At 39.2% G+C, this 22,312-nt stretch overlaps 1 protein-coding gene across 3 annotated transcripts in view; it reads left to right on the top strand.

Annotated features, from left to right (window-relative positions):
• The window catches only part of ift122 (intraflagellar transport 122 homolog (Chlamydomonas)), a 221,434-nt gene that overhangs the window by 58,555 nt on the left and 140,567 nt on the right, over window positions 1-22,312 (top strand). For all 3 annotated transcript variants that reach the window (XM_073072604.1, XM_073072605.1, XM_073072606.1), the window contains exons 11-12: window positions 561-763; window positions 3,571-3,708. In XM_073072604.1, the coding sequence (XP_072928705.1) occupies window positions 561-763; window positions 3,571-3,708 (341 nt within the window). The remainder of the gene's footprint in view (window positions 1-560; window positions 764-3,570; window positions 3,709-22,312) is intronic.

A 22,312-nucleotide genomic window follows, 5' to 3' on the forward strand; every position in this document is an offset into this window, starting at 1 on the left:
TGTTCCATTGTTTGGTCAATTTAAATGGCATCCCAGATAGACTGAAAAGACAGGGATCTGGGGCAAGAGCCGATTTTGTTCGTTCTTCGTGATGGTCACTGCTCTCTCTATAGTGCTGAGGCTATGAAGGTTGCCCAGATGTTATGCTCTGTGCCTGCTAATACGATGAGCTGATAAGTGGGGCTTTGGGCCTACTCTGGGCTGCTCTGGGGTTCAGATCTGAGGACTCAATTTTTGGTTTGGATTGTTGATGTTCACTTCGATTGTTTGCATGACGTGTGTGTTTTTTTTATTTCTCTTGTACATTGGCTGGTGGTCTTTTGTTTTTATTTTTATATTTTTTTCTTTAATTGGGTAATTTAGGTTTTTTTCCTTTTGCTTTATGGCTACCTGGGAACAAACAAATCTCAAGGCTGTATAATCTATATATTTGATAAATAAATGTAATTTGAATCTTTGAATCTTTTGATTTCTAAATGTTGAGAGTCCAGTTCAAGTGGGTGTGTTACTTGATCATGTCTAGTTACTACACATTTTGATACATGTTCTCTTTTTTCCAGTGCGTATCAGATGCCGGGAACTAGTGAAGAAGATTGCTATTTATAAAAACCGACTAGCAATCCAGCTGCCAGAAAAAATCCTGATCTATGAGCTCTTTTCAGAAGATAATACTGATATGCATTACCGTGTCAAGGAGAAAATTGCTAAGAAATTTGAATGCAACCTATTGGTTGTGTGCTCCCAACACCTTATCTTGTGCCTGGTATGTTGGTTAATAGATACTACTATTGATAGATAGACTAGTGCAGTTTTTTATAATAGTGATTCAGCTTGATTGTTACATTCTATGTTGGGTGGATTTCTGAGCAGTGGTTCTCAAACATCACTTTAAGGCTGTTGATTGTATCAGTTACAGAACTTTAAGAAAGTAAGTTGGATTAAGGTGAATCCCAAGGCATTCTATACATACATCAAGAACCACAGAACCATAGAACATTACAGCACAGAAACAGGCCCTTCTTGGTTGTGCCAAACCATTTTTCTGCCTAGTCCCACTGACCTGCACCTGGGCCATATCCCTCCAAACCCCTCTCATCCATATACCGGTTTTTCTTAAATGTCAAAAGTGAGCCCGCATTCACCACTTCATCTGGCAGCTCATTCCACACACCCACCACTCTCTGTGTGAAGAAGCCCCCCCCCCAATGTTCCCTTTAAACTTTTCCCCCTTCACCCTTAACCCATGACCTCTGGTTTTTTTCTCCCCTGGCCTGAGTGGAAAAAGCCTGCTTGCATTCACTCTATCTATACCCATCATAATTTTATACACCTCTATCAAATCACCCCTCATTCTCCTACACTCCAGGGAATAAAGTCCTAACGTATTCAAGCTTCCTCTGTAACTCAGTTTCTCAAGTCCCGACAACATCCTTGTAAACCTTCTCTGCACTGTTTCAACCTTATTAATGTCCTTCCTGTAATTAGGTGACCAAAACTGCACATGATACTCCAAATTTGGCCTCACCAATACCTTATACAACCTCAGCATAACATTCCAACTCTTATACTCAATACTTTGATTTATAAAGGCCAATGTACCAAAAGCTCTCTTTACAACCCTGTCTACTTGTGACGCCACTTTTAGGGAATTATGTATCTGTACTCCCAGATCCTTTTGTTCTACTGCACTCCTCAGTGTCCTACCATTTACCTTTTATGTTCTACCTTGGTTTGACCTTCCAAAGTGCAATACCTCACACCTGTCCGCATTAAACTCCATCTGCTATTTTTCAGCCCATTCCTCCAACTGGTCCAAATCCCTCTGCAAGCTTTGAAAACCTTCCTCACTGTCCACTACACCTCCAATCTTTGTATCATCAGCAAATTTGCTGATCCAATTTGCCACATTATCATCCAGATCATTGATATAGATGACAAATAACAATGGACCCAGCACTGATCCCTGCTGCACACCACTAGTCACAGGCCTCCACTCAGAGTAGCAATCTTCCACTACCACTCTCTGGCTTCTTCCATTTAGCCAATGTCTAATCCAATTTACTACCTCTCCATGTATACCTAGTGACTGAATCTTCCTAACTAACCTCCCATGCAGGACCTTGTTAAAGGCCTTACTGAAGTCCACGTATACAACATCCACTGCCTTCACTTCATCCACTTTCCTAGTAACTTCCTCGAAAAACTCTAATAGATTGGTTAAACATGACCTACCACGCACAAAGCCATGCTGACTGTTTCTAATAAGTCCCTGTCTATCCAAATACTTGTAGATCCTATCTCTTAGTATTCCTTCCAATAATTTACCTACTACCGATGTCAAACTTATCGGCCTATAATTTCCCGGCTTACTTTTTGAGCCTTTTTTAAACAACAGAACTACATGAGCTATCCTCCAATCCTCTGGCACCTAACCCATAGATATCGAAATTTTAAGTATTTCTGCCAGGGCCCCTGCAATTTCAACACTAGTCTCCCTCAAGGTCCGAGGGAATACCCTGTCAGGTCCTGGGGATTTATTTACTCTGATTTGCCTCAAGACAGCAAGCACCTCCTCCTCTTTAGTCTGTATGGTGACATAGCACCTGATGGTTGAGGGGTAATGATATAGCAATCTTTTTTTTAGATTAGAAATTAGATATAAATTAGAAAACCTTATTGAAAATGCTATTACAAAGAAAGCATGACAATGTAGTTACTTTCTTAAAGTTTGTGAAGATTGCTATGTCAATAGTTATTACCCCTCAACCATCAGGCATTTTCCACTGAGGCTGGGGTAAGAAAACAGAGTACATGGGTTAAGGGTTAAACTGTAAAAAACTTCAAAAGATGTGTAGTGAAGAGAATATTCATTGGTTGCATCACGACCTGGTTTAGAAACATCAATGACCTTGAACAGAAAAGCCTATAAAAAGTAGGGGATATGGCCCAGTCCATCATGGGTAAAGCCCTCCTCACCACTGAGCAAATCTACCCGGAGTGTTGTTGCAGGAAAGCAACATTCATCATCAAGGGCCTCCACCATTCAGGCCACGCTCTCTTCTCACTGCTGCCATCATGAAGAAGGTACATGAGCCTCAGGACCTTTTGCATCACCAAGTCCAAAAATAGTTATTACCCCTCAACCATCAGGCTCTTGAACCAGAGGGAATAACTTCACTCACCCCATCACTGAACTATTCCCGAAACCTATGGACTCACTTTCATTGACTCTTCATCTCATGTTCTCGATATTTATTGCTTATTTCTGCATTATTATGATTTCTTTTTTGTATTTGTTGTCTTTTCCACATTGCTTGTTTGTCAGTCCTGTTGTGTACTGTTATTGATTCTATTGTTATTTTCTATTTGCTGTGAATACCTACAAGAAAATGGATCTCAGGATTGTATTTGATAATAAATTTACTTTGAACTTTTGTTTCTCCACTGATTCTGCTTGATCTGCTGATAATATCCAGCATTCTATTTTATTTTTAAAAGTTGCCTATCATTGGCTTTCTAATTAGCAACTTTCCACTTTGCTATGCTAACATGCCTTTATGCCCCATGCAGGAGAAAAGATTACAGTGCTTGTCATTCAGTGGTGTGAAGGAGAGAGAATGGCTCATGGAGTCTCTGATTCGCTACATTAAGGTTATTGGAGGACCACCGGGAAGAGAAGGCTTGTTAGTTGGTCTGAAAAATGGTCAGGTAATGTTAACGGAGGAAATCCATAAGAAAATGTGGTACCATTTACATTTATTTTCATTGCCTTTGCTATTCTGAGGAAGACTGAGAAACATATGTTGAATGTCTAACCAAGACTTAATGACAAAGCTTTTCCAAACAATAGGGGATCTAATGTGATGTATGGGTGTTTTGTTTTTACAAATCATTAGAAGATAAGGTCCCAAGGAATTCAGGGAGAACTAGTAACGAGTGGCAAATTAATTTCAGTACAGACAAGTGTGAGATGATATATTGAATTTTGGAAAGTCAAACAGCATAGTACTTATACTATGTATGGCAGAGCACTAGGAAATGTAATAGAACAGGGGGATCTTGGAGTGCATGTGTATAGATCATATAACCATAACAGCACGGAAACAGGCCATCTCGGCCCTTCTAGTCCATGCCGAACGCTTGCTCTCACCTAGTCCCACCGACCTCCACTCAGCCCATAACCCTCCATTCCTTTCCTGTCCATATACCTATCCAATATTTTTTTTAATGACAATATTGAACCTGCCTCTACCACTTCTACTGGAAACTCGTTCCACACAGCTGCCACTCTCTGAGTAAAGAAGTTCCTCCTCGTGTTACACTAAGCTTTTGCCCCTTAACTCTCAACTCATGTCCTCTTGTTTGGATCTCCCCTACTCTCAATGGAGAAAGCCTATCCAAGTCAACTCTATCTATCCCCCTCATAATTTTAAATACAGGTAGTCCCCGAGTTACGAACGTCCGACTTACGGACAACTCGTACTTACGAACCGAGGAAGGAGAACGCCTTCTGCCATTTAAAGTCAGATCGCGATGTCATCCACCATTTTAAGTTGGATCGCAACACTGTCCACCATTTTAAGTCGTTGCCGTTGACACTGTGTTGAGTGTTTAACTTTGTACTTGGCTTAAATTTTTCTTAGTAATATTCACCCTGACCCTGCCCTGAGTTCCCGAGTTCGATCCAGTGACAGACCGCTCCCGTGCCGGGTTGATGTCGATCCAGTCCGGGTTGATGTCGAGCTCGCAACTCGACCCCATAAAAAAAACACTGCCACCTCCAGTTTAAATTCCCATGCGGAATATTGTGGAGGATCAAATACCTAAACCCAGCACAGCCCCCACTTGTCCCATTTAGCCTGTCTCAGTGCGGTGGTCTCTAGGACCCAGCGAACCTCAGGAGTCGGCGCTGCTCGGGACCCGCCGCCCAGTGTTTCTGTTGCTTTAACGGGAAGCAATCGCGATTGAAAATAAGGTGGAAATAGTAAAGCATTTGGAAAGAGGTGAAACGCCATCGGTCATTGGAAAAGCGTTAGACTACAGTCGGTCAACAATCGGAACAATTTTAAAGGATAATGGAGAAAGTGAGAATAATGGAGCATGTGAAAGGCCCTGCCCCGATGAAAACTACAATTATTAGTAAGCAACGCAGTGGTTTAATTATTGCAATACATACGTTTCTTACGTGTTTTATATGCATAGAAAAGTAAAATATGTACTATATACTAAGACAAATGTTTGACTAATTGACGCTAAATAATACCGGATGTACTTGTTCGACTTAAGTACAAATCCGACTTAAAGACGGACTTGGGAATGGAACTCGTACGTAACCCAGGGACTGCCCATACCTCTATCAAGTCCCCCCTCAACCTTCTACGCTCCAAAGAATAAAGACCTAACGTTCAACCTTTCTCTGTAACTTAGGTGCTGAAACCCAGGTAACATTCTAATAAGTCTCCTCTGTACTCTCTCTATTTTGTTGAGATTTTTCCTATAATACGGTGACCAGACTGTACACAATACTCCAAATTTGGCCTCACCAATGCCTTGTACAATTTTAACATTACATCCCAACTCCTATACTCAATGCTCTGATTTATAAAGGCCAGCATACCAAAAGCTTTCTTCACCACCTATCCACATGAGATTCCACCTTCAGGGAACTATGCACCATTATTCCTAGATCACTCTGTTCTCCATTCCTCAGTGCCCTACCATTTACCATGTATGTCCTATTTTGATTAGTCGTACCAAAATGTAGCACCTCACACTTATCAGCATTAAACTCCATCTACCATCTTTCAGCCCATTCTTCTAACTGGCCTAAATCTCCCTGCAAGCTTTGAAAACCTACTTCATTATCCACAACGCCCCCTATCTTAGTATCATTTGCAATCCTTGAAAGCTTTGTCACAAATAGACAGGATCACTGGGCTTCATCAGTCAGGGCAGTGAGTGTAGGTTGGTATATTATGCTGTAATTGTATAAGTCATTGGTAGGGCTGCGCTTGGAGTTTTGGTTCCCCTATTATAGAAAAGACGAGGTTAAACTGGAAAGAATGCAGAGAAGATTTATGAAGATTTTGCCAGGGCAGGAGGGTCTTAGTTACAGGAAGAAGCTGGCCAGGCTGGTTCTTCATTCCTCCGAATGTATGGGTCAGCCTTAATAAAGTGTTTAACATAATGAGACGTAATGATTATTATTAATTATTTTTGTATTTGCACAGCTTCTTTTGCACATTGGCTGCTGGTCAGTCTTTGGCGTAGTTTTATTGATTCTATTGTATTTGTTCTACTGTAAATGCATGCAGGAAAATAAATTTCAGGGTAGTATTTGGAAACATTTATGTACTTTGATAATCAATTTACTTTGAACATCGAACTTTGATAAAGTGGGTGGTAACAATCTTTTTCCTCAAGGTAGGGGAGTCCCAAAGTAGGTTTAGGATGAGAGGGGAAAGATTTGAATGAGACCTGAGGGGCATTATCTTCACACATGGAGCGGACTGAGCTGCCAGAGGAAGTGGTTGAAGCAGATACAATAGTATTATTTAAGAAGCACTTGAATAGGTATGTGGAGGGGTGAGGTTTGTAGGAATATGGGCTGAATGTACGAAATTGAGATTAACTAGGTTGGTACCATGGTTGACATGGATGTTCTAAGTATTGCTGGATGACGCTGACTTTGGTTTGACCACAAATGTATGCATTCCTGGTCACCAAACCACAGGGATAGCACAGTGATGCAGGTAATAGAGCTGCTGCCTCAGAGTGCCTGAAATCCAGGTGGTGTATGAAATTTGCATGTTCTGTCTGTTGCTATGTACTGCTTTCTCCACATCACAAAAATGAACATGTCCCTAATCTGTAGGTGAGTGATAGAGTCTAGGGGGAGTTGATAAGGTGTTGGCAGAATGGAATTAATGTCAGGGTTAGTGTAAATAAGTAGTTGATTAATGGTGCGCAGATTATTGGTCAGTGCCGTATGACTGTGAAAGGAAGGACATGATTGCTCTGAAGATGTACAAAGGAGATACATCAAACCTAGAATAGAAAGTCTCAGATATGAGATAGACTGGGTAGACTGAGTTTGTTTACCTGGAGCAGAGGAAGTTGAGGGAGGATCCGATGGAAGCATACGAAATTCTGAGAGGCATAGATTGGATAGATAATAAGAAATTTTGCCCCTTGGCAGACCTGTCTTAACACCAGAAGGCGAGATGAGGCATAAAATCATTTGAGGGGATTAATCGCTATTCTGAACCGAGAACGCAATCTGCAAACTCACTTGCAAGGACTTTTTACAACTCATGTTCTCAGTAGTTTTTTTTTAATTTGCAGTTTTTTTGCACATTGGTTGTTTGTAAATCTTTGTGTGCTTATGTATTGATTTTTATAAATTCTGTTATATTTTGTACTTCTTTTTGCCTGTAAATGCCTGTAAAGAAATGAATCCCGGGAGTCTCAAGATGGCGCTCATGGAGTAAACCGCATCTAGGCTTTGCTCCAAACCTTTTACGTTTTTTTTAACCTACAAACACCCCTTAAACTTATTTTAAAGGGGTCTAAACATATAGAATTTTTTTAAAAACTATTTGAATTACTCTCAACCCGCTGAAATGTCTAGAGCAAAAGAACCGAAACAGACGAAAGAACCGTTAACTTTAGAAGTTGTTGTGAAGTTTATAGACGCTAGATTTGATGAATTGGAGAAAAAATTACTTGGAAGATTTGCACAGTATGACAATCGTTTGAGATCACTCGAAGAAAAGTTCCTGACCTTTTCACGGGAATCAAATGAACAACAAGCAAGCATTTTGGCTCTTGAAGAAGCTGCTCGTAAGAAGGATCGTATAATCGAAAAAATGCAAGAAGAGCAAACTTCGACGACCCAACAGATGGAACGCTATAAAGCTAAAATTACTGATTTGGAAAATCGTTCTCGAAGACAAAATCTTCGGTTAATTGGAATCCCGGAAAAATTTGAAAGCGGTGATCTGACCGTTTTCTTCTCCAAATTTCTAGTGGATGTCCTGGGCGAAGATGTCCTGGATAACCCCCCATTAATCGATCGGGCTCACAGAGTCTCTAGATATCGGGCAGATTCAAATCTGAAACCACGGCACATAATTCTCAGGATCCATTATCCTCACATCAAAGAACGACTGATTCGTGCGGCTCGTAAAAAAGGTATGATAACCTATCAAAATTTTAATTTTCGCATTCTGGAGGACTATAGCCCCGAAGTACTACGGGCTAGGCTGGCTTTCAGATCGGTTATGTCGAATTTTCACCAGAAAGGCTACAAGCAAGCGTTGCTGTTTCCAGCACACCTGAGAGTCACCCTTCAAGATGGATCTTTTCGGCTGTTTAAATCGCCAGCGGATGCTCAAGGTTTCCTGGAACAATGACATTTGATCGGGCTGATCAATGTAATCTAGCCTATAGATTTGGATCTGGTATAGATTGACGTTTGGGTTCTTTTTTGATACGGTTCATATATATTTCTTATATATGATTAAAGCTCTCTTTTTTCTACCGGGTTTATTCCGATTTCATATTTTTATATATTACTAACCGATTAATGTTGAAGATGACCTATTAGGGTTATTTTTTTTTTATTTTTTTTAATCGATATACGCTCTTTTTTTATATTTTTAGCATTTGAATATTAAGATTTGGAAGAATAAAATGGCGTTTCTTCTTCCCGACAGACTCCAGTGTCTGTAGCGTCATAACTGTTTTGATTTGTTCGAAAGTGTTAAACCTTCATTTATTATTTTAATTTTTTTAACCCTTTTGATAATATACATTTATAACACTAATTTTATATTTTAATTTTTCCTATATCAACCCTTTTTTTATAATGTGGGTTGTTTGTATTTTTTTTAACTTTGTTACGTCTGAGTTGCCGTCTTGAGACAAGGGGGTAATTTTAGTATTAGATCGCTCGCTTGCCTCTGTTTGGCTTTTTTCCTGGGGTTTTGAGGGTGGTGGGAGGGAGATTTTTCTTTTTTTTCTTTTTTTTGCTTGCTTTTTGCTTAGTTTTACTTCATGGGCTTATATGAAACTACTAAAATGGCTGCGGTGCTGTGACTTCCGGCTTCCCTTTGAACTTACTTTCCCCTTCCGAGTTCATGAGTTCACTTTTCTTTTAAACCTATATGTTAACTGTAATATATATTGTCAATATGGATAAGACTATTAACTTTGTTTCTTGGAATACTAATGGTTTAAATCATCCGATTAAACGGAAAAAAGTATTCAAAGTATTCCATAGAATGAATGCGAATGTTATTTTTGTACAAGAGACTCATGTTAGGAAGGTGGATAGTCAGAGGTTGTTTAGGTTTTGGAAGGGCCAACAGTATCACTCAAATTCGCAAGCCAAAGTGAGAGGTGTTTCTATTTTTATAGACTCATCAACTGCTTTTATACATTATGAAACAATTTCAGACCCGCAAGGTAGATTTTTGCTTATTACTGGGTTGCTTTTTAATCAAAAAGTTGTTTTAGTTAATGTTTATGCTCCAAATACTGACTGTCCTGAATTTTTTAAATGTTTATTTACATCCTTTCCTAATTTGAATCAATACAGATTGATAATGGGCGGGGATTTCAATTGTTGTTTAAACCCTTTGATGGATAGATCCAAACCCATTCAAACTCTTCCGAACAAATCGGCTTCTCTTATTAATTCTTTCATGATTGATTCAGCTATCTGTGAAATCTGGCGTTTTCTACACCCTAATGATAAAGAGTTCTCATACTTTTCCCATGTGCATCATAATTATTCAAGGATTGACTACTTTTTCATTGATCAGCACTTCCTTACAGATGTCATGGATTGCAAATACGACTCTATTGTTATATCTGATCATGCACCTTTGAAGTTATCTATTAAGGTGACGGATTCACATATTAGTACTAAAAGTTGGAGGTTTAATTCTGTTTTACTGCAGGACTCTGACTTTATTAACTTTATTAAACAGCAAATTGATTTGTTTTTCTCAATAAATTCCACAGTAGACATCTCTAGTGGAACTCTCTGGGATACTTTTAAGGCATATATTCGTGGACAGATTATTTCATATTCTGCCGGAGTTAGGAAACGAACTAACTCTAAAATATCAACATTAGTTGATAAAATTAAGGCAATTGATAAGATTTATGCATTGACCCCTAGTAAAGAACTTTATAAAGAAAGGGTGGAACTTCAAATGGAGCATAGTTTATTGTTAACCTCTTCGATTGAAAGTCAGTTAATTAAATCGAAAGCTCAATTTTATACATATGGAGATAAGTCTGGTAAATTACTAGCTAACCAATTGAAAATTGTTTCGGATAAGCGACAAATTACTAAGATTCGTAAACAAGATGGTACTCTGACGATTGATCACAAAGAGATAAATACAGCCTTTCAAGATTTTTATAATTCTTTATATCAATCAGAATGTACTAAAGACTCTTCTATAATGAGTGAATTTTTAAGGAAATTGAATATTCCAAAAGTAACTGCTGAGGATAGTGTAATTTTGGATACACCTATTACGGAGTCTGAAATAGAAAAGGCCATTTTCTTAATGAACTCGGGTAAAGCTTCGGGCCCAGATGGTTTTTCTGCAGAATTTTTTAAATCCTTTTCTTCTATACTTTCTCCTTGGCTTTGTAAAATTTTTAAAGATGCATTAAGTATAGGTAAACTACCACAATCTTTTTATGAAGCTTCTATTTCTTTAATTCTTAAAAAAGATAAAGATCCCACTGAATGTGCATCTTATCGGCCTATATCTTTGCTGAATATGGACTTTAAGATTTTTAGTAAAATCCTGGCTGTTAGATTAGAAAATATATTGCCTCGGATTATTTCTGAGGATCAGACTGGATTTATTAAAAATCGTTATTCATCTTTTAATATTAGAAAATTAATTAATATTGCTTATACTTCTTCATCTAAAATCCCAGAATGTGTCATCTCCTTAGATGCCGAAAAAGCATTTGATAGAGTCGAATGGTCATATTTATTTAATACTTTGCAACATTTTAATTTTAGTTCAAAATTTATATCATGGATTAAATTAATATATCAGAAACCTTTAGCTTCGGTTTTCACTAATAATCAAAGATCCCCTTTTTTTCAACTATTTCGGGGTACAAGGCAAGGTTGTCCTTTAAGCCCTTTATTATTTGACATTGCTTTGGAACCCTTGGCTATAGCTATTCGTGAATCACCCAATATTTTAGGTATTACCCGCGGGGAGACGATGTATAAGGTATCATTATATGCAGATGATTTGTTATTATATATATCTGATCCTGAAAGATCTATTCCTGCTATTTCTTCTTTGCTTGCTCAATTTAGTAACTTCTCTGGGTATAAATTGAATTTTAATAAGAGTGAACTTTTTCCATTAAATATGCATACTCCAATTTATAATCGGGTACCATATAGAATTGTTACAGACTATTTTACTTATTTAGGTATTAAAATTACTAAAAAACATAAAGATTTATTTAAAACTAATTTTTTGCCTTTAATAGATCAAATTAAGCAACTTGCTAATAGGTGGTCCCCACTATCTATGTCTTTGGTAGGTAGAATTAATGCCATTAAGATGATGATACTACCTAAATTTTTATACCTATTTCAAGCATTACCAATTTTTATTCCTAAATCTTTTTTTGATACAGTTGATTCTAAAATATCGTCGTATTTGTGGCAGAACAAAAATCCTAGGTTAGCTAAAAAATATTTACAGAAGCCTAAGAAGGAGGGCGGTTTGGCTCTACCAAACTTAAGATTTTACTATTGGGCAGTTAATATACGGTATTTGATATTTTGGACACAAGAATCGACTACAGTTGCTGGCCCACAATGGGTAAATTTGGAATGTAAATCTGTGCAAGATTTCTCATTGATTTCAATCTTAGGATCTTCACTTCCCTTTTCGTTATTTAAAATGAATAAACAGATAACTAATCCTATAGTCAAGTATACATTACGAATCTGGTTTCAATTTCGTAAATTTTTTGGTTTGAATAAGTTTATACTGTCAAGCCCTATAACAGCTAATTACTTTTTTCGACCATCTTCCATAGATCAAGCCTTTTATTTATGGAAAACAAAAGGTATAACATGTTTTCGTGATCTGTTTTTGGATGATAACATTATGTCCTTCGAACAATTATCTAATAAATATAATTTATCTAAAACCCATTTTTTTAGATATCTACAAATTAGAAATTTTTTATATAATGAACTAAAGTCTTTTTCGAAAGAATGTCCATTGGACATTACAGAAAGAATTTTAGCTCTTAATCCTTGTCAAAAGGGTCTTGTTGCTATCATTTATAATATGATTATGAATCTACAACCAGATATATCTGAAAAAATTAAGAAGGAATGGCAGGAAGAACTGCATTGCCCTATTTCTACTGAGCAATGGGAAAAAATTTTATTATTGGTAAACTCATCCTCTATATGTGCTAAACATACTCTAATACAATTTAAGGTCGTACACAGAGCTCATATGTCTAAAGATAAACTTGCTCGATTTTACTCGTATGTTAATCCAACCTGTGATAGATGTCATTCTGATATAGCTTCGTTGACTCATATGTTTTGGTCCTGTCCTTGCTTACATAACTATTGGAAAGATATTTTTAATATTATTTCAAGAGTTTTAAATATTAATCTCCAACCACACCCTTTTACTGCAATTTTTGGCCTACCAATGATGGATAATAAGTGTTTATCCGCTTCATTCCAACGAATGATTGCATTTATTACACTAATGGCTAGAAGATCCATTTTACTGAATTGGAAAGAAGCCAATCCTCCAACAGTATCTCAGTGGTTTTCCCAAACTATTTCCTGTTTAAGTTTAGAAAAAATTAGAAGTGTGGTTTTCGATCCTTCAGTTAAATTTGAGGAAACTTGGAGACCATTTATCCAGCATTTTCATATGAATTATACGGTCTGATCCTGAACCTTATTGTCACTATCCTGAATTTTGTGGATGGAGGTTGGGAGTCATAGGCACTACTGTATATATATAACATTATGCGATTGCCCATGTTGGTTAGTTTTCTTTTTCTATTTAGTTGTTGTTGTTTTTTTTTTTTTTTTTTTGTTTTGGGGGGGGTTTTCTTAATCATTTATATTATTATATGAGTTTGAGAGATTCTATGTATGGATCAATATATATTTGAATGTTTATCAATCTATTATGTACTCTCAAATGTCTTGTAACAATATTTTTCTTCTGTTTTTTTTCAAAAAACTAATAAAAAGATTTGAAAAGAAAAGAAAGAAAGAAAAGAAATGAATCCCAAGATAATGTGTGTTACCATATACATACTTTGAACTTCGAGGATGAAATTTTTCATCCAGAGAGTGGTTGCATCACATGGCCTATGAAAATTTTGGAGGTCTGTACTAACAGATCATTTAAGAAGCATAGAAGCATGAAACTGGCCATCCATCCCAACTCACCCAAGCCAACCACTAGGTACCTTTCCATTTTACCAGTACTTCGTCCATAACCGTCTAATCAGAATACTTAAATACTGTCAGTGACCCAACTTCAAGCACTCTTAGGCACTTTATTCTAATTACTTTCCATTCTCTCGATGAAGTTGATCCTCCTCATTCGCACTGGATCTCTTCCCATTTGCCCCAAATCTATGTCCTCTGTAATTTTTCTACAACTGATTTGTTGAAGAGTTTCCTACATTTATCCCTGTCTATATCCCATATAGTCTTCTGCACCTCAGTCATCTCTGTCTTAACCTCCTCTCCAAGGAGAAAAGACTGAGCTTCTCAGGTCTTTCATCACTGAACAACTGCATCCCCAGGCAACATCTTGGTGAATCTCGTCTACATTCGTTCCGACACTATCACATCTTTTACCATATTTTCTAGAATTGTATGTAGTCTGATGATCTTGGAGCATAACTTGTGTGTTTATATATTCATTATGTTGTGTAGTGTTGAGCAGGCAGGGGATCTGCAGAAGGACTTGTACAGATTAAGAGAATGGGTAAGGAAGTGGCAGATGGAATGCAGTTATTGAAGTGTATGGTCATGTATTTTTGTTGAAGGGATAAAGGTGTAGATTATTTTCTAAATGCGAGCAAATTCAGTAATCAGAGATGCAACGGAACTTGGTAGTCCTAGTGCTGGATTCTCTAAAGATTAACATGTACAATGCCTATAAGAAGTATTCACCCCCACCCCCTTGGAAGTTTTCATGTTTTACTGTTTTACTACAATGAACTAGTCAATTTTATTTGGCTTTTTTTTGACACTGATCAACAGAAAAAGACTTGTGTCAAAGTGAAAACAGATCTTTAGGAAGTGATCTAAATTAGTTACAAATATAAAACACAAAATAATTGATTGCATAAATATTCACACCTTACAAATCAACATTTAGTAGAAGCACTTTAGGCAGCTATTACAGCCTTGAGTCTGCGTGGATAGGTCTCTATCAGCTTTGCACATCCAGACACTGCAGTTTTTCCCATTAGTCTTTGCAAACCTGCTCAGTCTCTGTCGGGTTGCATGGGGATCATGAGTGAACAGCCCTTTTCAAGTCCAGCCACAAATTCTTAATTGGATTGAGGTCTGGACTCTGAGTTGGCTGCTTCAGGACATTAACCTTGTTGTTTTTAAGCCATTTATGTGTAACTTTGGCTTTATGCTTGGGGCCATTGTCTTGTTAGAAAGCAAATCTTCCAAGACACAGTTCTCTTGCAGCTGCATCAGATTTACCTCCAGGATTTCCCTGTATTTTCCTGCATTTATTTTGCCCTCTACCTTCACAAATCTTTCAAGGCCTGCTGCAGTGAAGCATCCCCACAGCATGATGCAGGAATCACTGTGCTTCATGGTAGGGGTATGTGTTTTCGATGATGTGTATTGTTTGGCTTACACCAAACGTAGCTTTTAGTCTGATGGCCAAAAAACTCAATTTTGGTTTCATCAGATTACCGAACCACCTTCTACCTGACTTCAGTGTCTCGCACATGCCTTCTGGTGAACTCTAGCTGTGATTTCATGTGATTTTTTTTTTCAACAGTGGCTTTCTGTTTGCCACTCTCCCATAAATATGACCGGTGAAACACCTGGGCTACAGTTGTATGTGCATTTTCTCCCATCTCAACCACTGAAGCTTGTAACTCCTCTGGAGATGTCATGGGTCTCTTGTTGGCCTCCCTCACTAGTCCCCTTCTTGTATGGTCACTCAGTTTTTGAGGATGGCCTGCTCCAGGCAGATTTGTAGTTGTCCCATATTCTTTCCATTTCTTGATTGATTTAACTGTACTCCAAGGGATATTCAGTGTCTTGGAAGTTTTCTTGAATCCATCTCTTGACTTGTGCTTTTCAATAACCTTTTTGTGGAGTTGCTTGGAGTGTTCGTCTTCATGATGTAGTTTTTGCCAGGAAACTGACTCACCAGCAGTTGGACTTTCCAGATACAGGTGTATTTTTACTACAATCAGTTGAAACAGCTCAACTGCACACAGCACAGTCTGTTTAACTAGTTATGTGTCTTCTACAACTAATTGGTTGCACCATGAATGATTTGGTTTGCCATATTAAAGTGGATGAATACTTGTGCAATCAATTATTTTGTGTTTTATATTTGTAATTAATTTAGATCACTTTGTTGAGATCTGTATTCACCTTGACATGAAAGAGTCTTTTTCTGTTGATCAGTATTAAATCCACTGTGATTCAATGTTGTAAATCAATAAAACATGAAAATTTCCACGGGGGGTGAATATTGTTGATAGGCACTGTAGGTTGAGTTGACAGTAAGAAGTCAATTGCAATATTCAAATTCATTTCAAGGAGACTAGAATAGAAGACCATACCATATTTGAGCAGAATTGGACTATTTGACCCATCAAGTCTGCACCGCCAGTTTATCATGGCTGATCCATTTTTCCTCTCAGCCCCCATCTCCTACCTTCTCCCTGTAATCCTTCTGCCCTGAGCAATCAAGAATCTATCATCCTCTGCCTTAAATATACATTAAGAATTGACCTCCACACCTGCCTGTAGCAACGAATTCCACAGATTCACTACTCTTTGACTAAAGAAATTCCTCTCCATCTCCATTCTAAAAAGATACCTCTGTATGTTGTGATGTGTCCTCTGGTTTTGGACTCTCCCAACATAGGAAATATCTTCTCCACATCCACTCTCTCAAGGCCTTTCACCATTCAATAGGTTTCAATTAGTTCATACACACTTTTTATGACAAGTTGTTCTCTTTCAGAACCCTGGGGTGTACACTATCAAGTCCAGATGACTTATCTATCTTCAGACCTTTCAGTTTCGCAAGAACCTTCTCTCCAATAATAGTAACATCACACACTCATAAACCCCGACACCTGGAACTTCCACCATACTTTTAATGCCTTCCACAGTGAAGGCTGATGTAAAATACTTATTCAGTTCGTCTGTCATTTCTTTGTCCCTCATTGCTACCTCTCCTGCATTGTTTTCCAGTGGTCCGATAACCAATCCCCTGTCTTTTACACTTTATGTATCTGAAGAAACTTTTGGTATCCTCTTTAATATTATTGACTAGCTTACTTTTGTATTCTATCTTTACCTCCTTAATGACTTTTTAGTTACCTTCTATTGTTATTTAAAAGCAGCCCAATCCCTAACACCCCACTGATTTTTGCTCTATTATATTCCCTCTCTTTGGTTTTTATTTTGGCTTTGACTTCTCTTGTTAACCATGGTTGTGTCATCTTGTCTTTAGAATACTTCTTCCTCTTTGGGATGTATATATCCTGCACCTTCCGAATTGCTTCCAGAAATTATAGCCATTGTTTCTCTGCTGTTATCCCTGCCAGTGTTCTTTTTCAATCACTTCTGGCCAATTCCTCTCTCAAGCCTCTGTAATTCCCCTTTACTCCACTGTAATACTGATATATCTGACTTTATCTTCCCCTTCTCAAATTGCAGGATGAAATCAATCATATTGTGATCACTTGCCCCAAGTATACTTTTACCTTGGGCTCTCCAATCAATTCCAGTTCATTGCACAACACCTAATCCATAATAGCTGATCCCCTAAGATGGCTCAACCAGAGATGCTCTAAAAAGCCATCACATAGGCACTCTAGAAGTTCCCCCTTTTGGAATCCAGCACCAACTTGATTTTCCCAATCTACCTGCATATTGAAATTCCCTATGACTGTTGTAACATTGCCCTTTTCAATCTTGTCCGCCTTTTACGTCGCAACTCATCCTGTTGACTACAATTTTGCCCTATCAATAGCCTCTCATTACTACACATTGCCTCTGTTTGTAAACCAACTACTTCATCGTCAGCACTATCACTCCAGTTGCAACCCTTGCCAAATTAGTTTAAACCCACCCGAACAACTCTAGCCAACCTGCTTGCAAGGATGTTGGACCCCCTTGAGTTCAGTTATAGCCCATCCCTTTTGTACAGGTCATCGCTTCACCCAAAAGAGATGCCAGTGATCCATAAATCTGAACCCCTGCCCCCTGCACCGGTCCCTCAGCCACATATTCACCTGCCAAATCATCCTGGGACGTGGCACAGGCAGTAATCAAGAGATTATGACCCTAGAGGTCCTGTTTCTCGGCTTTCTATGTAGCTTCCTGAAGTTTCTCTTCAGGACCACCTCACCTTATCTGCTTATGTCGTTAATGCCACTATGTCCCAGGACTTCTGGCTGCTCACCTTCACCCTTCAGGATGTCATGGACACCTTCCGAGACATCCCTGATCTTGGCACCTAAGAGGCAAATCGCCATCTGGGTATCCTTATCATGCCCACAGAGCCTAGTTTCTGTTCCTCTGACTAAAGAATCTCCTATCAACACTGCAGTTCTCTTCACCTCTCTGTTCTTCTGAGTCACAGCAGCAGACTCAGTGCCAGAGACCCGGTCACCCCTCCCACCCTCCCCACCCCCGGTAGGTGGCCCCCTTAATAGTATCTAAAGTTGTATACCTATTGAGGGGAGTGGCCACAGCTGTACTTTGCACTGGCTGTGCATTTCCCCTCCTTCTCCTGTCTTCTGCAATTGAGGGGTGACTACTTCCCTGTAGCTCCTGTCTTATCACCTTCTCAATTTCCCATATGAGTCGATGCACCTGGCACAGATGTGTTTATCTGAGAGACAGAACATCTCCCAGACTTCCCACGGCCCACACACAGTGCAAAACTCTGCCCCTGGAGCTATTCTCACTAAAGTACCGCTCTCTATCAGATGAGGACTGAATAAATAAGAATAGAGAAAGAGTAACTTACAAGATAATTTCCTCACCCAAGCTTGATCTCGCATAAGCCTAATGAGCCACAGCCAATCTAAAGACTGGCACACTCACAAGAATGGCTGCTCTGCTTGTGCCTGTGTTACTTGTATCCCCCTTTCTAATGGATCTCTCACTGATTGGTCACTCTTCAACTCAGAGGAACTGCTGTGAAACTCTGCTTTTAAAATGCCAATTGCTGTCCTGGTTTTAAAGGATGCTGTTTTTGTGCACCCCTGATGTAGATTGTTAAAAGCAAAGATGTAATACTGAAGCTTTTTAAGGCTGTATTTGGAGTATTGTGAGCAGTTTTTGGTCCTTATCTAAGAAAGTATGTGCAGTGGGATTGGACAGGGTCCAGAGCTTGTTCACTGTAATGATCCCTGGAATGAAAGGGTTCACCCCTGAGGAGTGTTTCCTGGTTTTGGGCCTTTACTTGATGGTTTCAGAAGAATGGCAGGGAGGTGGTGAAATCCCGATGAAACCTACTGAATATTGAAAGGCCTAGATAGAGTGTGTTTGGAGAGGATGTTTCCTACAGTAATTCTGGTCTAAGACCAGAAGACACAATCTCAGAATGCAAGTGTATCCCTTTAGGACAGAGGTGAAGAGGAATTTCTTTAGCAAAAGGGTGGTGAGTCAGTTGAGTTCATTGCCACAGGTGGCTGTGGGGGTCAAGTACCTTTAAAGCAGAGGTTGATATGTGCTTGATTAGTAATGGTGTTAAAGGTTACAGGGAGAAGAGGATTGAGAAGGAGAACAAATCAGCCATGATCGAATGGTAGAGCAGACTCTATGGGCCGAATGACTGAATTCTGTCCCTACATCTTGTGGTCTTTATTGAGATGGTCATACCCAAGGTACAGGCTCCAAATAGATGAGTGACACCCAGGCAAATTAAGTAGACAGTGTAGTGTTCCCCTGTGACCACTCCACTCAGCAAATATACCCCTTTGGATACTGCTGGGGGTGATAACCTGTCAGGGCACAGCAGCAGCCACCAGGTCATTTGCTGTGAGATTCAGCAGGGAAAGGTAAAGTCAGACAGAGCAATAGCCACGGGACTCGATAAGGGTACAGGGAAGAGATTTTGTGGCCACAAAAGAGACAACAGGATGGTGTGTTGCCTCCTGGGTGTCAGGGATGACTATATCTCAGAGTGACTGCAGAATATTCTCAAAGGTGAGGGTAAGTAGCCAGAGGCTGTGGTACACATTGGACCAATTAGACAGGTAGAAAGGTGAAGAGATTCTGCCCAGTGAGTATAGGGAATTAGGAAGGAGACTGAAGTGTAGGGCATTGAAAATAGTAATCTCTGGATTATTCCTTGTGCCATGCTGGAATAGAAAGATAGAAGTAATGAATGAGTGGCTGAGGAACTGGTGCAGGGGGACAGGATTTCAAGTTCTTTGGATCATTGAAAGCTCTTCTGAGATTGGGATGACATATAAGAGAGACAGAAGGCACCTTCACTGGAGGGGAACCAATATCCTGGTCGGGAAGTTTATTAGTGCTACTTGGGAGGGTCTAACCTAGTTTCGCAGGGGGGATGGGAACAGAGCCCTAGGTCAGAAAGTGGAGGAGATTAAGAGGGAAGGTAGATGTTATGATCAGTTACAACAGGCAGGGGCAAGGTAATAGACACAATGGGATAGATGGGTTGAAGTGTGTGTATTTTCTGCTCGGAATATAATGGGTAAGGATGATGAATTTAGAGCATGGACCAGGACACAGAACTATGATATTGTGGCCATATCAGAGACGTTGTTGAGAGAGAGAAAGAGGAATGGGCGTTTTGTATTCCTGGGTTTCAATCTTTTAGAAAAGACAGGAGACTTATATGGGTGAAGAGGGGGTATGGTGATATTAATCAGGAACAATATCACAGCTGCACTCAGTGGGAACATAATTAAGGGCTCAACCTCCACCTCCAAGTACATGTTGCTTGAGTGGTCCTATCCATTCTTTAGTTATCCTCTTGCTCTTGTATATATAGAATGCCTTGGGCATTGTTGATGGCTTTTAATGCCCTTCATGGCTTTCTGAATTGCCTCCTTAGTGCTCTATGGCTTCTTTATTTTTGGGTAGAACTCAAAAATAAGTAAGGTGCATTCACTCTAGAAATAGACTACAGATCTCCACAGAGCCCATCAACGGCCAGTCTTGCTGTCTTTGATGTTCCAGCTCATGCTACACTTCAGTTCGCAACACCAGCAAGAATTCATGTCCACAGAGCCACGTAAGGACCCAAAGGCACCTGACTTCAGGCTGAAACTGATCATATTGAAACACAGCTGATTGGTGGAACACGCTGCCATACTGAACCACAGTTGGAGTGCCGCTGTAGATCAAAGATCCCGACAAGACCCATCCACCCTGAAAAGGAAGATAGAAACATTAGAATAGGAAGAATTTAACTGCTTTGCTGATGAGCTGGGAGAAGTCACCTTCTGGTGTCATCTTTAGTTCTGCCCAAAGGTAGAAGGTAGTCAAGACCTTAGTGAAAGTGGTTTAGATGGGGTAGATTTTGTTAGGTAGATCCAGGAAGGGTTTTTAAATCAATATGTAGATAGTCCAACAAAAGAGGGGCAATACTAGACCTGGTGTTGGGTAATGAGCCTGGTCAAATGACTGGCCTTTTTGGGAGGACAGTTAAGAAAAAGTGATTTCAACTCTTTTAAGTTTTACTTTAGCAATGTAAAGTACAAGTCTTGACCTTGTGGGAAGTATTAAATTGGAGCAGGGCAAATGAGGCAGGGAATAAGGAGAATTAATTAGGAACAGCTGTTTTGGGGGGCAAGCCTACATCTGACAAGTGGAGGTTGTTTAAAGACCTCCAGAGTACAGGACAGGTAAGTTCCATTAAGAAGGAAGGACAAGAGTGGCAATGTCAAAGAACCTTGGATGTCGAGAGAGCTAGTGAATTTAGTCAAGAAAAATAAGGAAATATATATAAATTTTAGGAGCTAAGATTAAACAGAACCTTTGAGGATTATAAAGAAGTCAGAAAAGAACTTGAGAACAAAATTTGAGAAGCTGGGAGGGACCTTAAAACGTCTTTGGCAAGTAGGATTAAAGAGAATCCCAGGGTATTCTATTTATACAAGTGGGCGTGGCAAGGACCACTCAAGCAACTTGGAGGTAGAGAGTGTAGCTGAGTTCCTCAGTGAGTACTTTGCATCATTATTGATCAAGGAGAAGAATGTGAAGGATAGCGAGATCATTGAGTTTCTTGTGAATGTGTTGGGGTATTTTGAGATAAAGAAGGAGGAAGTGTCGAGACTCTTGAAGAATGTAAAAGTGGTTAAGTCCCTGTGACCTGATGGGACATGTACTCAGGTTATTAACAGGCAAGAGTTGAGATTGCTGAATCCTTGACCAATATCGTCAGGTCCTCCCTGGTCACAGCTAAGGTCTGAAGAAACGGTGAGTAGCTAATGTTCCATTATTCAAGCAGGGATAATCCAGGAAACTGTAGACCTATGTGTCTCACATCATTATAGGGTTACTGGAAAGGATTCTTATGGACTGGATTTATCATTTGGGAAAACTATGGCGTAATTAGTAATAACTGCATTTCTTTGTGTGAAGCAACTCGTGCCTTGTGTTTTTTGAGAGTGTGACAAAAGTGATTAACGAAGGTCAAGCCATGGATGTCGTCTACATGATTTAAAAAAGACATTTGACAAGGTCCCTCATGGGAGGCTTATCCAGAAGTTTAAAGATATGTGAGATCCATTGTGAATTGAAGGTTGAGATTCAGAATTGGCTTGCCCATTGAAGACAGGATAGTGGTCGACAGGACTTGCTCTGACTGGAGGTCTGTGACTAGTGTTCCTCAGGGATCTGTACTAGGAACTGGGTTAGTAAGTTTGCAGATAATAAAAGATAGGTGGTAATTGTTAATAGCCTAGAGCAGTGGTTGGGGACCACTGGCTTAGAAGATGGGCAAAACGTACACTGGAATATGGATCAGTTGCAGATATTGGCAGAAAAGTG

The sequence above is a fragment of the Hemitrygon akajei genome, chromosome 19 (assembly GCF_048418815.1).
Source record: "Hemitrygon akajei chromosome 19, sHemAka1.3, whole genome shotgun sequence".
NCBI classification, from domain to species: Eukaryota; Metazoa; Chordata; class Chondrichthyes; order Myliobatiformes; family Dasyatidae; genus Hemitrygon; species Hemitrygon akajei.